The sequence below is a fragment of the Chionomys nivalis genome, chromosome 14, assembly GCF_950005125.1.
Source record: "Chionomys nivalis chromosome 14, mChiNiv1.1, whole genome shotgun sequence".
Taxonomy (NCBI): domain Eukaryota; kingdom Metazoa; phylum Chordata; class Mammalia; order Rodentia; family Cricetidae; genus Chionomys; species Chionomys nivalis.
The window spans coordinates 5872829-5889595 of record NC_080099.1 but is presented as its reverse complement, the minus strand read 5'-3'; the positions used below and the strand labels follow the sequence as shown (position 1 = coordinate 5889595).

Genomic DNA, 16767 nt, shown 5'->3' with positions numbered 1-16767 from the left:
GTCTGCCGCTCTCCTTCCCCCTACCCTGCTCCACAGGGTTCCCTTTAAAGGAAAAAGGGAAGGTTGGGTATGATGGCACACACCTTTAATTCCAGCACTTGAGAGAGGCAGACACAGGTGGATCTCCAAGAGTTCGAAGTCAACCTGGTCTACATAGCTCCAGGTTAGCCAAGGCTATATAAATGAGACTTTATCTCCTCACTAAGTGGACAGGATTGGGACTCTACCCTGAAATTACCTCCCAGAGTTCTGCATCCTTCCTACATATATGTAAGGCCCTCCCTAGGGATGCCCATCCTTTATCTACCACCTTGCTACAGTGGCCTACAAGGTGAGGAACCCTATGTACCATCCTGTGTAGCCAACGGGGTCCCTGCAAGGCTGCAGGTAAACATAGAGTTCTGTTAGTCACCCTGTGTTCCTCAAGGTACGCTGTGACACACTGCAGATCCAACAACCATAAGTCAGCTTTCCCATGGTCTCAAACATGCCAGCAGCTTTCACACTTCTGTCAGTCTGATGAGTGAGTCATGAGAGGATGGTGTGACTTTAATTTACATTAGAATTGATGTTGAATTGTACACGAATGTGTAATCTACTCACAGGCACTCAACAAAGGCCTATCCTGCCTATAACCAGGTATGCACACTCACATCACTGTTTCTAGAATAGAGAGAGTTGTGTCGCTCAGCATTTACTTTCGTGAGAAATATTGTGGATCCCCATAAATGTGGGCTGCCCGCTGTCCCCAGGGTGTACCTTTAGGTGTGTGGCACGCTTGAAGGCCTTCCTGCAGACCTGGCAGCCATGGATGCGCTCCTTCCCGTGCACCTCCTTGCTGTGGTGCATGAGCACCGCAGCTGTTGAGAAGGCACGCTCACAGTCCAGGCACTGGTGTAAAGGGCCCTCCTTTTCAGGCTGGCTGGTAGAGGTCAGCTGGGCAGAGACATCAGTCACCTGGAGAGAGTTAGGAGTTCTAGGTTACTACAAAAGTGTGGTCTGCAACTGCCAGGTAGGAAAGAAAATTGCTGCCTTGCCTAATATGAACACAGCTGGCCAACTTATTCCAGGAAAAACTTAGAAATTCTGTAAGGCCAGAAAATACAGTTGCCTTGGGATCACTAGGATACTTAAGTTCCTGGCCAATGAGGGAGCATGGGGATATACCCACCAGATTAGAGCAGCTACCAAACTTCTCTCCTGGCCACACAAGCTGCAGGCTTAACCACAGTGGAACAAGAATGAGGGACCACAGAGCCACCAATGGGGCTGGGAAAGACCAGATAAGGCATATATGAAAGGTTCTGGCATGTAAAATATCAGACATTGCTTTAAAATGCCCCAGTTTGGAGCAGCTAGATGGTTCAGCTGATAAAGATGCCTATCTCCAAGTCTAATGACCTTGCACTCACATGTTGGAAAGAGAGATCGAATTTCTCCAAATTGTCTCTGTTTTCCACCCCATGTGCCTACACACATACATGCACACACAAGACACACACGTGTAAAATACAAATGTATAAAACTGCTGTGGTTTGGAGCCCCACATACTGCACTAAACTAAATCAATGGTGTTTCATTAGTGTTGTTTGAGCTAAGTTATTTTACCTAAACTGTGGATTGCAACTAATGAGTTGGTTTTCAAGTCAATTTCATGGGATTCCACCAGAACTTCCAAGAACAGCAAATAAAGCAGAAGGCTAACTGCATGTCCCTCAGAAACAGGCGACCTCAGCTTTAGAAATAAGTAATAATCTAATGAAGCAATTATTAAAAAATTATGTGATTGCCAACATTTTTACCTGGTTTGCTGAATATTTTCTTCAAAATACTGGAATATTCAAGAGTGGATACAAAAAATTAAAAAGAACAAAACAGAAAAAAGCAGAAGATACTGCAAAGATCTCATTTTAAAATACTCAAATCAAAGAGAAAATGAGCGTGTGTGTATATGTATATGTGTGTACATGTGTGTGTCAGTGAAAAATACACAAATACATGTTAAGGCAGTCACAGAACATGTGAATAAAAAAGGTTTATAAAGCCCTGGAATAAATGATTACCAATGTTGTTCTGTAATAGTTGATAAAAGACTATGGGGGTAAAAAAAACGACACGAAAGTTGCTTGGCAATTAAGAGCACGTGATATTCTTGCTAAAGGACCCAGGCTGAGCCCCAGCTCCACATGGTAGCTAACGATGGCCTGCAATTACAGCTCCAGGGTCTAATGTCTGATGCCCTCTTCTTGCCTTTGCAGACACCGCCAGCACATGATACACGGATGGAGGCAAAATATTCACAAACAAAATGAGTCTTAAGAAAAAAGGGAGGGAGGGAGGGAGGGAGGGAGGGAGGGAGGGAGGGAGGGAGGGAAAGAATTGGCAATCAACAAAGCCTGTGACTAGAACAGACACCTGCTCCCTCAGCAATGGAAATGCAGGATGTTGATCTGAACATTTTACTCACAAGATGCTGATATCCGCCCTACCTCATTTATTCCTTTCAATAGCCTAACCTCTCTCTAAAGTTTCCACTGGAGCCAGTGGACTCGATGAACAGGAAAGCCAACAACACAAATGTCTAAACCTGTTCTACTCAAACAGTGTAGTGTCTTGTTATTGGGAAAACCTGGATTCCTAGGCAGCTTTGGCTCTCATCAGTGTATTTTCATCATTCAAGGCTACCCTACATCTCAGTTCCCCATCTGCTATGGTGACAGACACAGTGGAGCTACACTGAATTACACAGAAGTGTCCTGGAGCAAAGTCAGCCTCAGACACAGCAGCAAGCTTTACCTCCACAGGAAGTGGCATGAGTGAACAAAAGGTGCCAATGGCAGCAGGGTAGGCTCCCATCAGAAAACCTCGACTGCCCAGTCTTCAGCCAGCACCATGAAAGGAGGCAGTATGTGCTAGAGACACACAGACGCAGGAGAGCATTCGTCATGTCATTCCAATTTGGATTTGGCCAGGGAAGAGCAAGACCCCACCTGTTAGTCCTTGTAGCAGTTTTACCAGCTCAGTATGTGCTCTGCTAGGACCTGGACCTCCTCACACTGCCACTACCATCTACGGGTGAGAAAAGCGGAGCTCATGCCAGCGTGGGGCTTCTCAGAGCTCTCCAGCTAGAATATGGTGGCACAGTAGGTACACATTGGTCAAGGAAAAAAACCCAAGTTCCTCATCACTTTCAGTCTCCTGCTAAAGGCTTGGTGGGAAACAGAGCCAGACAGACTGAACTCAGGGCCTAGCGGCCTGAAAGTATGGATAAGGCTCAAACACTGATGGTGGCAAACGCCTATGAGACCGTCCCATACTAACTGCTCACTTATGCGAATCAATGTCCCCTCCCCACTTTTGTATTTAACATTTTGAAATCTGAAAAACATAATCACAAGCTAGATCAAGCTTTTGTTATTTAGTTCACTTCATTACTACCTACCACTCAAATGAAGTAGAAAAACTTCAAGCGAATTTTAATATAGGAATGCGCTGTGGCTTTGGAGGTCTATAAAACTGGATGCTAGGAGCTGGAGTGATGGCTCAGAGGTTAAGAGCACTGCCTGCTGTTCCAGAGGTCCTGAGTTCAATTCCCAGCAACCACATGGTGGCTCACAACCATCTGTAACAAGATCTGGTGCCCTCTTCTGGCCTGCAGGCATACATGCAAACAGAATCACTGTGTACATAGTGAATAAATAAATCTTAAAAAAAAACAAAAAAAAAAACTGGATGCTAAAGAAAGGCACAAATTACAGGACGGTAGATTACTAGTCATATAAAACAAGAAGTGGGTAGCGGGACTGGCCCCAAATAAGGAGCTTAGAAACTCAAGGGACCAGACAAACAGACTGGAAGCTGAACTCATGATCAAGGAGTCACTGCTTTCCCTAATATCAAGTTCATGGTGGACAGTCAAGGACCGGGTGCTAAAACTCCACCTTAAAGGGCTCCTGGGACATAACTTCTAAGCCCTGGGGGCTTCCTTCTAGATAAGTGCACTCTGCCAACGACATACTTGACCATGCCAGGCAGCTCGCTAACTTGAAATTGACAGTGGATACATTGTTCTGTTATCCTGGGGACCTGGACTTCCCTCCATCTTGTTAACCTGGGGTGGATGCAACTGGTAGCTAAGTTAGCAACAGGGGTACTCCATATCTACCTACCCAACCCACGACTTGGACAGGATTGTCCTGGCACCACTGCAGGGACTATCGGACTTCCTGGGACACTGCACTGTGGTGCACAGCTATGCCTGAGTGCTGGATGCGAGCTCCCCCAACACCCCTCTCTGCTGCCTCTACTCTGTACCCTTCTACACAATGAATTAGTTATACACCCTGAGATACAGCTACAAGCTCTGGTCTCTGAAGACAAGACTGGGAAACTTCTTGGTGTTGCTAGCATCCAATCTCATGAAAAAAAAAAAAAAACCTTGTGCTGCTAAAAAACTGGTAAACTAGTTATGCCTCATTTCTGAAGAATATAAAGGTTAAAGCTCCCCCAAATCCAGAGATTACCAATCACTTATTCTGGTTCCGGCTCAGCCAAGTGTTAGAAAATGTTTGTAGACTTTCCTATGTTCAGAATATCATTACGACAAGTATAGGTCCTAAAACATACACTTTAAGAAAAAGACCAATTAAACAAGAAAAATGTCTTACCTAGACATATGCAGGTAAAATGCATATCAAATGTAAAGGAAGAAATAAAAGAACCAACAAGTGCTTCAAGAAAATATACAAAATGAACTAATAAATACAAGTAAAAAGCCACAAGAAGACTGAGCAGGAAACAGGCAGCAAATAATGATTTGCAAGTATATGACATTGCTGTTGGCCACATCTAAGATGGTAGTTCTAAGCCACACCTATCACTGACCCAGGTCTGGGAGTTGTCACCTGCCCTGGCCATGAGACCCACAGTGTTCAGCACCTCTGCTCTGGGTCTGACAGGGTACTCTTCATTGACTAAGGCATCCCACATGGGCCTCTCACTGTTCCTTCTGACATTGAGTGAGTAACGCAGGCGCCATACCTGGTAAGCTATTTCTTCACCAGCAGCCGAAGAGGACTGTGGAGTGTGGCTCACTAATATGACTTGTGGTGAGCCTGCTCCACTCTGGCCTGAGAGAGAGGGATCCGTGAGTAATGCTGGGAATTGCTGGCCCTGGTAAAAGATTATTATCATTTTAGAAGTTGTCACATTATCAAACCACACAGACTTTTTAAAAGATCATTAGGAGTTGGCAATATGGTTCAGTGGGTAATATTATATCAGCTGCCAAGTCTAACGGCCTAAGTTTTATCCTCAAGACCTACATGGCGGAAGGAGATAAGTTTTCTGACCTCCAGATGAATGCTGGGGTACACACATGCCCAAACACACACACACACAATAAATAAATAAAATGTAATTAAAATAAAGGCCTTTTATAGCATAATCACTTTGGAAAGCAAACAGTAAAAGAGATGACACTAAGGTTCATCTGACAGCTGGCAGGACGTCTCAGCACAGAGGGGCTAGTTCACAGCAGCCTGAATATGGAACTGCTCCACTCTTACCAACTGCTGGATATGCAGACGGAATAAGGGGTACTCATACAAGGAAGTACTACTGTGACCCCCACACACAAAGGAATATATTCGGCAATGAAAAGTATGAAGTAGATACTATATGCCGTATGACATGGGTGAGCCCTGGAAACCCATTCACAAAGCTCCACATGATGTATGAAGAAATGGAATACACAGAACAGACACGCCTGCAGAGAGAGCAATGGCTGCAGAGACTGTAGATGAGGTCAGGGCAGTGCTAATTGTCAGCCGCATCTAGAGTCACCTAGCAAACCTCTGAACATGTCTATGAAAAAAATGTCTAGTCTGAGGTACTTAAGAGGGAAGATCCACCCTGAATGTGGGCAATACATCCCACTGGACTGAATAAAAACAAGACAGCAAGATAAACCAGCTTTCATCTCTCTCTTCCTGACCACGGATGCCATGTGACAAAGCTGGGGTACTGGCACAGGAGCTAAGTGGGGCTGGACACCAATGGATGGCCACTTTCTTGAATAAGAAAGGGCCCCACAGCCAAGTTAATATATTTGAAGGTTTGCTTCCCAATTGGTGAACTGTTTAGGAAGGATTAGGAGGTGTGACCTTGTTGGAAAAAGTATATCACTAGGGGATGGGATTTGAGGTTTCAAAAGCATAGGCCAGTCCCATGCTCTCTCTCTCTCTGTCTGCTGCCTATGGATCAAGATGGAAGCTCTTAGTTACTGCTCTAGTGCCATGCCTGCCTGCCTGCTGACAATTCCCGACCATGACAGACTAACTGAAACTGTAAGCAAGCCCTCAAAGTGCTTTTGAGCTGCCTTGGTTATGGCAATAGAAAAGTTAATAAGATAGCAACTGATTATTATTAGGTATAGACAAGTCAATCTAAGTTCTACTCAATGTTATAAGAAAGAACGTTATAAAAATAATTTCACCTCTTGACAATTAATATACTACTCAGTGAGAAAGCTATGTACTAAGAACAAATTCATGAAGCCTTCTCAAAGGGTCCCAGAAGTTCTCTCTGTAGAACACTCACCTGAGAGGTGATATTCAATGTAACTGTGTCCAGACCTCCAGACAACATGCCCTGAGTATCAGCCAGGGTCAGCGTGACACTGGCATCACCACCCACACCTGATGAAGACATAACCAGGTTCTGGGTTGAAATGGCTGATGGTGACATCGGTGTTGTTGAAGGAAGACTCCCACTTGTAGGATTAAGTTCTAAAAAAGAAGTAAAATAAGTAATCAGTAGAAAGTTGAGGAAACACTCTCCTAGGGCCTGGGAAGAGAGTCTGAAACCTTTGGCACCACCACTGTGTACCACAACAGGAAATCATAGATTGCCTTTGATGCACTCGGATGACAGAGGCCTTTTTTGGTGTCTAAGCACATACAAGCACATCTAAGCACGTACTTGCACGTACTCCATTTCTCCCACACAATCTGGCAGGTGTGTCCAACCTTTTGACTCTTTGAAACAGCAGCATCATCTACAAAGTTCATGCTTGAGAACCATGCAATCAAGTCACAAAAAGGGGGTAAAAATCATGTTTTAAGTCAATTTACAATTCTGTGTCGGTCTGCATTTAAAGTTCTCCAGTGCCACCTTTGCAAGTTAGACATGCCTGATAGAGAAAAAAACTGAAGAGGGAAGATAGGCCTCTGGCCCTAGTCAGTGCTAACACCATAGAAAGAAAACTCAGTAAGACCACAGAGCACTGACGAAAGTGAGACAACTAGATACCGAGTTCAGTGGCTAAACCTGACTCGGCTATCTCCTCACATGCCTCCTAAAGGTCTACTTATTCTGAAATGCAGGCTGTCAAAAGAAAGCTCACACAATTCTTATAGTAGTAACATATTCAACATGACATCTTCATTTTCTTTTGATGCAACAAAACCTTCAAATGTTTTACTGAGCAGCCAATGCTAAGACAAGGAAGATAGCCAAAGCAGAATAAGCAAAACCAGACAAGCCTTTCCTTCTGGAAACACACTCCTATGCCCTCCTGGCAACTGAGATGCACTAGAACAGGATCATCTGTGTCCTGCAAGGGCATCAGAATTGAACACACATACACAGCCAGGTCTACATGCTTTGTTCTCACAACCCTGAACCCCTAACCTACACACATATGCTCATTATCCTGGACCAGGCCGGTGGCAGGCACTGAGGACCTAAAGCAATACTGAAGAAGCTGAGCTCATAAAACTATGACCTTGGAAGGTATTTAAAAAAAAAAAAAAAAAGGCTCCTGCCAATACCTCTGTGACCTGTGTGACAACAAACAAGAGCCTCGCCTAAGAGTCAGGGGCCAACAGGAAAGCCAGGCTACTTACTTGTAAGTGGAGTTCTCCAAATACAAGGCCTCCATAGATCCACACTCGTGGAGTCCCATAATGTGCTGCACAGACCTGGAACCTTCAAAAGCAGTACAACCATTAGGAGGCTAGGATTGTGCGCACGGAAGCAGCCACTGGGGCTCCCTCCCCCCTGCTCACATCGTGCACATTGCTAATGCACCAGACAGAAGTACAGTTCTGTGGAGGCGGCTTACGCATCAGCGCTAAATTACAGACCACCACCAGCAGGGCTCCGTGTGCTACCTCCACAAGTCCTGGCTCATGCACTAACACTACGAGGAGCAGTGTCACAGGGTAACTGGACAGAAGCCTGTTTCTCAGAGTCCCATCTCAAGTCATTCTTAAAATGAGTAAAGTGAAGCTGACACTACTCACTGCTACTGGATGGCCCAGAACTCAGCCTCACCTGCCTGCTGAGGTCACAGACCCAAAGGGCCTCTCCCACCCACAAGTAAAATGCACCTCACTTCCTAGTGATGACCACACATCAGAAAGTTCCAACAGGACAGCAAATCTAAAGAGAAAAATGAAAGTCCACTTGTTCAGGGAACAGCTTCAGGTAATGCCACAGTTGATACTCAACGCAAATGAAGAATCCTCCACGGCATTCTCAATCAGGTCACTTTTCACAGAGACAGACACCGCCAAGAGCTACCCCAGTAGAACTGAAAAGAACACAAAGCTACAGCAGGAAAACAGAGATTTTCCTAGACACAAGGCTGGGGTGTGTTACAAACAGTTCTTCATTATCATGTTAACCTCAAGAAGGTACAAGTGAGTCTAGTACTTAAATAAGGGCTAGACTTATTTTTCTGAAACCGCTGTTCCTCCAGGGCACAACTCAATAAAGTCTTATTTTACTTTATTACGATTACAATATGGTGTACTCTCAATACCGTCATGCGCTAAAACGACAGACACACAACAGACTCACGAATTCTTCAACACATTCTGGAATATGGGTGAGCCACAACTACCCTGTTCAGGCAAATACTCGCAGATTTCATACAATTTTGCCACACAGTAGATAATAAACAACTGGCAGATAACGTATTTTGAATGAATACAGAAGATGTAGTAAGGGGCCTCTTAAAACAATGGGATGGGGAGCCAATTAATCAGTCAGTGCACATATGCTCAACTTACTGCGTCCCTGTCCTCAGTATCCTGAACATGATTAATAAAAACCCAGAGACAGATACTGGGGTTCAAAACAGCCAGCTACTGCCTCTTACCTTGACATCAGTCTGAAATGGCGATGCTGCATCCTGGTATCTCAGACTGAGACTGTGTTTGTGAGCTGTCTCCTCCCATTTTATATTCTTCTCTAGAGCTGGGATTAAAGGCGTGCATCACTACAGCCCAGTTTCTATGGCAACTAGTGTGGCTACTGGGATTAAAGGTGTGCCACTGCTGCCTGTTCTGTAAGGCTAAACAGTGGGGCTGTTTTACTCTCTGATCTTTAGACAAGTTTTATTTATTAAAAACAAATGAAATGTCACTACAATATCCTAGCAACTACATGACACTACTGTAGTTTCAACAGTGTCATAGTAACCCTGCTGCGCTCGCATACCCTTAGTGTAGCCCTACAGCCATAAAACGCCCAGTGAGTATCATATTACACTTTAGGCAAAGCGGACTGAAAAAGTCTAGGACAAAGCCCCACTGGTCTCAAAGCTAGGCCTTTGGTTGTGAACCCATGGAGCCAGTGCTTCCTGACACACTCCTCAGGCTTGCTTCTCTGCAGGAGAATACTGTAACAAAGACTCTATCTTTCCATACAAAAACACACCAAGACTACTTTCTCCTCATTTGATATATAGATGTGGAAAACGAAGTTAACAAATGAAGGAAATCTCTCTAAGGTAAGAAAACTAGGTACATATGAACTCCCAAGCCATTTGTTTGTTTGCTTTTTTGAGACAAGTTTTCACTTTGTGGTCCTGACTGTCCTGGAACTTGTCTGCAGACCAGGCTGACCTTGAACTCAGAGATCTGCCTGCCTTTGCCTCCCAAGTGCTAAGACTAAAGGTGTATCCACCACGTCTGGCCGAGCCTGACTTTATGCAACACAGACAGAAACCCTCAGAAAGCCTTCTTCAGTTTTGTTAGTCTGTCATCTAGGGCTGAGAAAGTAGTCACGGCCCAGAACAAAATTAAAAAGCAGGATAGACTTCTGTCCTCACAGAACTATACACAGAGCACGAATACTTATGAGATGATACATCACACGACAAAACCTGAAGCTAATGTGTTCTTTGTGCTTTGAAGGACGTCTTACTCACCCCCTCCTTTGGAAAGAGGGTCAAGACATAGAGCTCTTGCTGACCTAGAACTCCTGACCCTCTTCAGTGCTGAGATGAGGCTGTGTGTGCTCTAAGATAAGCCACACTGTATAAAACAGTTGTTCCCAGCTGAGCAGCACCCAAATCACAGGCAGCTTCTGACTCCCCCTTGAGGAGGGCTGCAGCCCTGAGTGGACCAGAAACTGCGCCAACTGTAAGGGACCAGCACAGACTATCAATGACTTATTCCTGGGGGTAGACAGGGAGCTACTCTATAAATAAAATCAAACTTGGGGGACACAACAAACCAAGGAAAGGGTATAACTCTCTCACAGAGCCCCATAAAGTCATGGATATCTAATGCTATAAAGGCATGGTCTCACAGCAATCTACCATTTGATACTTAGTGCATATGTCAAGGATCAACAAGGAGAGGACTCCTCAACTGCACCGGGACTTTCAGGTTGGCATGGTACCTGCACTGGACACTTTTATGGCAACTTGACACAAATTAGAGTCACCATTTGAGAAAAACTCTTCAATCAGAAACAAGCCTGCAAAGCATTTTCTTAATTAGTGATTGACAGGGGACGACCCAGTCCATTGTGGGTGGGGCCATCCCTGGGTTGGTGGTCCTATGTCCTATAAGAAAACAGGCTGAGCAAGCCCTGGGAAGCAAGGCAGTAAGCAACACCCCTTGATGGCTTCTGCATCAGCTCCTGCCTCCAAGATCCTATCATGTTTGAGTTCCTGTCCTGACTTCTTCTGATAACAAACTGTGATGTGAACTGAATAAACCTTTCCTCCCCAAGGTGATTTGGCCATACTGATTCATCACAGCAACAGTAATCCTAAGACGGCCCCATTGCTGAAGTTGGTTTACTCAACTGCCTGCCTGTTCATCTGCTCAACCGTCCGTATCTGGACCTGAACCCACTGTATTTGTTCTCAAACCCTGATTCAGCCTTTTACCTCACACCTGGAACAACCTCACTCTCAAACCACGACCCTAGCAGCTCCCTCCTGGACAGTTCTGGTTTGGTATCTTATCAATATTTTTCCTCAGCCCACTTCTGAAACCTCTTGAACTGGAACTCTGCAGACTCTTTATTAGCTTGTATTCATTCTGTAAACCACATATATAGAAACATTTACTGTATGCTTTGTGATATGAAAATATTAGAAATTAAGATTGGAATGAAAGACCCGCCACTCATCTATGACAGGACTATATGACAAAGTGCTGTCACTGAAATGGCTAAACCTTGTGTATTTACTGCTATTTTAAAAATTCTGAAATTGTGGAAAGAAAAAATATGTTTACTTCTTTCTAGCATAGTGCATTATGTCTCCAGAGTACTACAAAAACAGGCACGAGTCACAACGCCCAGTCCTAAAAGACAGTCTTGTGATGTAGGAGGGCCTTCTGTATATGTGTTCCTTTTATTGGTTAATGAATAAAGCTGCTTCAGCCTATGGCAGGGCACAATTGAGCCAGGCAGGAAATCCGAACAGAGATATACAGAGAGTAAGCAGAATCAAGGAGATGCCATGTAGATGACGAAGAAAAAAGATGCTGCTGCCAGAACCTTACCAGTAGGCCATAGCCTACAGATAAACAGAAATGGATTAATTTAATATATAAGAGATAGGTATAAATATACCTAAGCTATTGGCCAAACAGTATTATAATTAATATAGTTACTCAGGTCTGAGCAGTTGGGAAACAAATGAGCTGTCTCTGACTGTAGTCTAGTTCCTTCATTTATTAAATGTGAGGTCTTTACCTGTATTTTATGATGTCTGCCACAGCTGAATCCATGGCTGAGTGCCTAACTAATGTAATACAGCAGAGTTGCATAAAAAATCATCTACAGACTGGCCGGCCACTGGTCACAGGTCCCAATAACAGACTTATCCTTCACTTAGTTCACTATACCCAAACCAATTGAGATTAGTAAGGTCTAAACCCCCATAGAAATAGATCTCAAAATAAAGTTCCAATTTACTCTTTAATAAATGTGCTCAACATACAGTACTATCCTCAAAGCTTTTGGAGTTTTCTGTTTGTTTATGTTTTGTTTTTTCTGTTTGTATGTTATATTTATTATGTTCATTTGTTTTGTTTTAAGACAGTTTCTCTGTGTAGCCCAGGCCATCCTGGAACTCAAAAGATCTGCCTTCCTCTGGCTCCCAAGTGTGGGACTCAGGGCATGCGCCACCACCCCCAGATGGTAAACTTTTGCTTTTTAATAATATTTTGTAACATTAATAAATATATGACCTATATTTTACTCAATGGAAGTATTTGTTCATACTTTTTTTTGGTTTTTTTCCGAGACAAGGTTTCTCTGTAGCTTTGGTGCCTGTCCCGGAACTAGCTCTTGTAGACCAGGCTGGCCTCGAACTCCCAGAGATCCACCTGCCTCTGCCTCCCGAGTGCTGGGATTAAAGGTGTGCGCCACCACCGCCCGGCTTGTCCATACTTTTTAAACTACTTGAGAATCCTACTTTATTTAGGATCTTAAAACCACATTTCTTTTTGAAAAACACTTTCACTGAACTGAAAACACTTCCAAATGTAGTTCACAACCAGATGCAGTTAAAACATGTTTACATGTGGATAAGGGACATCACTAAATACTAACAGAACCTTCCTTGGTCGACTTCCACACAACAAGCTTCCAGGCTTAGCCAATGCTGAACATCCAGTGTTGACAGCTTCCCCTCCAGTGTATTCCAACTGCTTGCCAGCATGCATTAGCATCGGCGACATATTCCTATAAGGGACATGCGCTATTTACCTAGATGATGCACAACACAATAAAAACATCTACTGAAGCGTCCATGAAAACCACATACATGCTTTGGAAGACTTGAAAAAGACAAGATGCCTTGGAACTCTGCTGTAATATCAGGAGTGAGTGAGGTAAGGTTTAAGGAAAAGAGCATCAGAGGATGAAGATACTGTACTGCAGTTCTGAACTACGACCTACTCCCTGGGCACTCCAGACAGACAAGTACAGCCAAGCATTATAAACACAAATATGGGAAAAATAAAGAGAAAGCATTGCTGTTACCAGCCAGTCGTTTAAAGAACCCAGGGAGAGTACTCCAATCCATGCCATGTTACTGAGTCTCACTAGACGTCACTTTCCATTAACAACTGGCTGCAAGCATCTAGCCAGAGGTCAAATGCTGGGTATGGACAAGTTCAGTTTGGAGAGAAGGACCATCCTTCATTTTTATACAATGTTTTAGTTTTTGTCTCCAAATGTTAGGACTTATACACTCTTATAAATCTACATGACTTAAATAACACTACATTCATACCACATACCATCCTGTGTATCACACAAACCAAGTGACAACTTGTATATGGCATCAAATGCTTTCAACAAGTGACACACAATGCTCTGCCTGAATAACCAGCCAACAATAATACAACAAACCCTTTAAGTAAAATAAATAAATACTTAATGTCATATACAGCTACCCTTTTATTATACCCATAGCAATAGCATAAGAATATGGCCAAGTATAGAAAAACAGGAAATACAAAAGTGAAGAACTTAGTTTCTAAGCTATATGTAAGAATTCGGCAGATGTTTTTGATAAGACCTAACAGATATCCAACACTGAGAACACGCCAAAAAATGGAAGAGTTAGTGAACCATACAAAACCCAATGTTAATAATATGTGTTGTCCTGCAGCAGGTAAAAGTCACAGCATGTCATTCAAAAGTACAAATACATCTGAAAGTAAGACCCTCCTGAAAAACAAAACTTCTACCTGGAATTCTGATAAAAATGCTCTTACTTTATAACTGTTCTTACAGTATAACTGTAAGGTGGTTATGAGTTTTAAATGCACTGTCACATGAGAGCAAGTGCTATAAATTTATTAATTCAAAAATAACATATGGGCTAGGGATGCAGCTGCCTGCCAGCATGTACTCACACAGTGCCAGACTTAACCCCTAGCCTTGACACTGGGCGTGGTGGCTTGAATGAGAAACGCCTCCACAGGCTCCTGTAGCCAACACCTATTCCCCAACTGGTGGGGCTGCCTAGGAAGCCTGAGCACCTTCTGCTGGAGGAAGTAGGCCACTGGGGGCAAGCTCTGAGTTTACAGCCTTACCCTATTTCCAGTTCACTCTTCTGCTTTCGTTGTGCAGCTGAGATGTGATCTCTCAACTTTTTTCTAATGCTGCTGCTTGCTACCTACCATGCCTCACCTGCCATTATGAGCTCTGCATCCGGAAGCATAAACCCAAATAAACTCTTCCATGTAGAAGCTGCCTTGGTCCTGGCGTTTATCACAGCAATGAAAATAACTAATACACCAGGCACAGTGACACATGCTTATAATTCTAGTACTGAGGAGGCAAAGGAAGGAGACTCAGAGATTCAGCATCATTCTTGGCTACGCAATGAGTTTGAGACAGGCCTGGGCAAGACCTTGGCTTCCATTTTTTTTTTAAAAAAAAAAAAAAAAAAAAAAGACTTAGTTTACATGAAGGAATGAAGACTGCAGAGCAAGGAATCGTGTGGCCAAAGCACACCAGCCCATACTACACAGGCAAGAGCATACTGTGAGAGTGACTCTGAGGATCAGGGAGGGACAGCAAGGGATACCTCAGACCAGTGAATAACATTTTGGGTGATTTGGTGATGTCAAGTGCTCTTTATTACCAAATTCGATGCTCTAACATATCTAAAACTTTCTACATAATCTTAGTAGTGTTCTAAAGATACAAGAGTAGAGGAGACCATGGAAGGTTTTTACGGTTTCTTGTACACAGCTCAGATGAGTGATGTTTCTTCAGTGTATAGAACAGGAGCAGCAGTCAGGAAGTTCCTCACACTGGTGTCTGCTAAGCAAAGACATATGGCAAAAGTGGCCAACTCTAAACATTAATTCCACAGTCAGCACTACAGAAACAGGAAGTCGGGTAAGAAACACATGTTTGTTTCTGACACTAGACTTCATTAGACTTGAAGCTTTCACACAATAAAATGTGATGTCTTTATGTCTGAGTGCTGCAGAGAGACACGAACAAGATGGCCTTAAGCTGTAAGCCAAAAGACATCTACAATGTGAACTTACTAACCAGAGATTGTCAGCGTGATCTCCTGCGGAGAGCCCGAGGATGATGTGGCAGTGGGGCCAGCAGCCTGGGCAAGGACCTGGCTGAGACTTGAGTTGTTGATGGTCAGGGTGATCTCGTGGGGGCCCGTCGAAGTGGATACAAGGCCTTGTGAATTCATCACTTGAGTGAGGTCCTGTGTCCCTGATCATCATCACAAAGCAAATAACACTGAGCTCTAATGAAACACATTTCTCCTGGTTTCTATGAAAAGCATCTTAAAGATTATTTTTAAAATTCAAAGACTTAGAATAAGTTATCAGTCACTTCTAATTACTTTATCTAATAAGATAAAACTTGCTCTAGAATTCACAAAGCCCTATGTTTGATTCTCCAGTACCATAAAGAAAGAGAAGAGGAGAAAGAGAAAGAGAGAGGGCACAAGGAAGAAAGAGGAGCTAAGTGAAATGATAAAACAAGAAACCAGTTTGAGAAAAATAATTCTACGAACAATAAAATGGACATATGCAGAACTAACAACACTGAAACTAAGAAAACTGTAGGGTTTTTATTTCTTTGGTGAGCTTTAAAAGAGATGAAAAGTGACAACATATCAACCTAACAACTGTGTTACCATGAGGAACAAAACAAAATCCCAGTTTCTACAATAAAGAGCAGTGGGCTCTTACCGCTGCTGCTGGTGGTCAGCACGGAGTCCTGCTCAGAGAGTGGGCCAATGGTCAGATTGGCAGATGTCACTGTGGGCTGTAAGGACAGGCCTGAGATGGGCTGGATGACAACACTGGCTGGGACAGTGCTGTCTGATGTCTGAAGAGAGTTGTTCTGTGAGCCAGTGCCAGGCTCTGCTGTCATTGGCTGAGCAAGCAGGTTGCCCTGCTGTAGTGTTTGCTGCAGAATGCTCGGGTCAATCTATAAAGCAACACATGTATATGTAAGTGAGAATTTTGTGCTGCATGTGATTCAGACAAAGTTAAAGCACAGAAAACAGGGGCTGGAGAGATGGCTCTGTGGTTAAGAGCACTTCCTGCCCTTCCAAAGGTCCTGAGTTCAGTTCCCAGCAACCACATGGTGGCTCACAACCATCTGTAATGAGATCTGGTGCCCTCTTCTGGCCTGCAGGCATACATGCAGACAGAATACTGTATACATAATAAATAAATAGATTAAAAAAAAAAAAAAGAAAACAATGGTACCTGCAGAGTGATATTGTTGATGCTGGAGGTATCAATTCCAGAAATCTGAACATTTGGTCCAACCAAATTAGCAGCCAGCTGTAATTGGATACCTTCCAGAGTGGCCAAACTCCCATCAGTCAGAGACACTGTCAAGTCCCCACCAGCTAGTCAGAAAATGAGAAACAAAATAAATGTAACATAACAACATTTAACAACATAAATGTAAAAGAACTCACTTTTTCCATAAGGATTTTAGAACACA

The 16767-nt window shown here is 43.4% G+C and overlaps 1 protein-coding gene across 1 annotated transcript in view; it reads right to left on the bottom strand.

The window, feature by feature from the left end:
• Znf236 (zinc finger protein 236) overlaps positions 1–16767 on the bottom strand; it is a 90249-nt gene that overhangs the window by 10587 nt on the left and 62895 nt on the right. The window contains 6 exon segments of the mRNA XM_057788731.1: positions 760–957; positions 5041–5172; positions 6601–6788; positions 15334–15513; positions 15999–16239; positions 16524–16669. Of these exon segments, the coding sequence (XP_057644714.1) occupies positions 760–957; positions 5041–5172; positions 6601–6788; positions 15334–15513; positions 15999–16239; positions 16524–16669 (1085 nt within the window).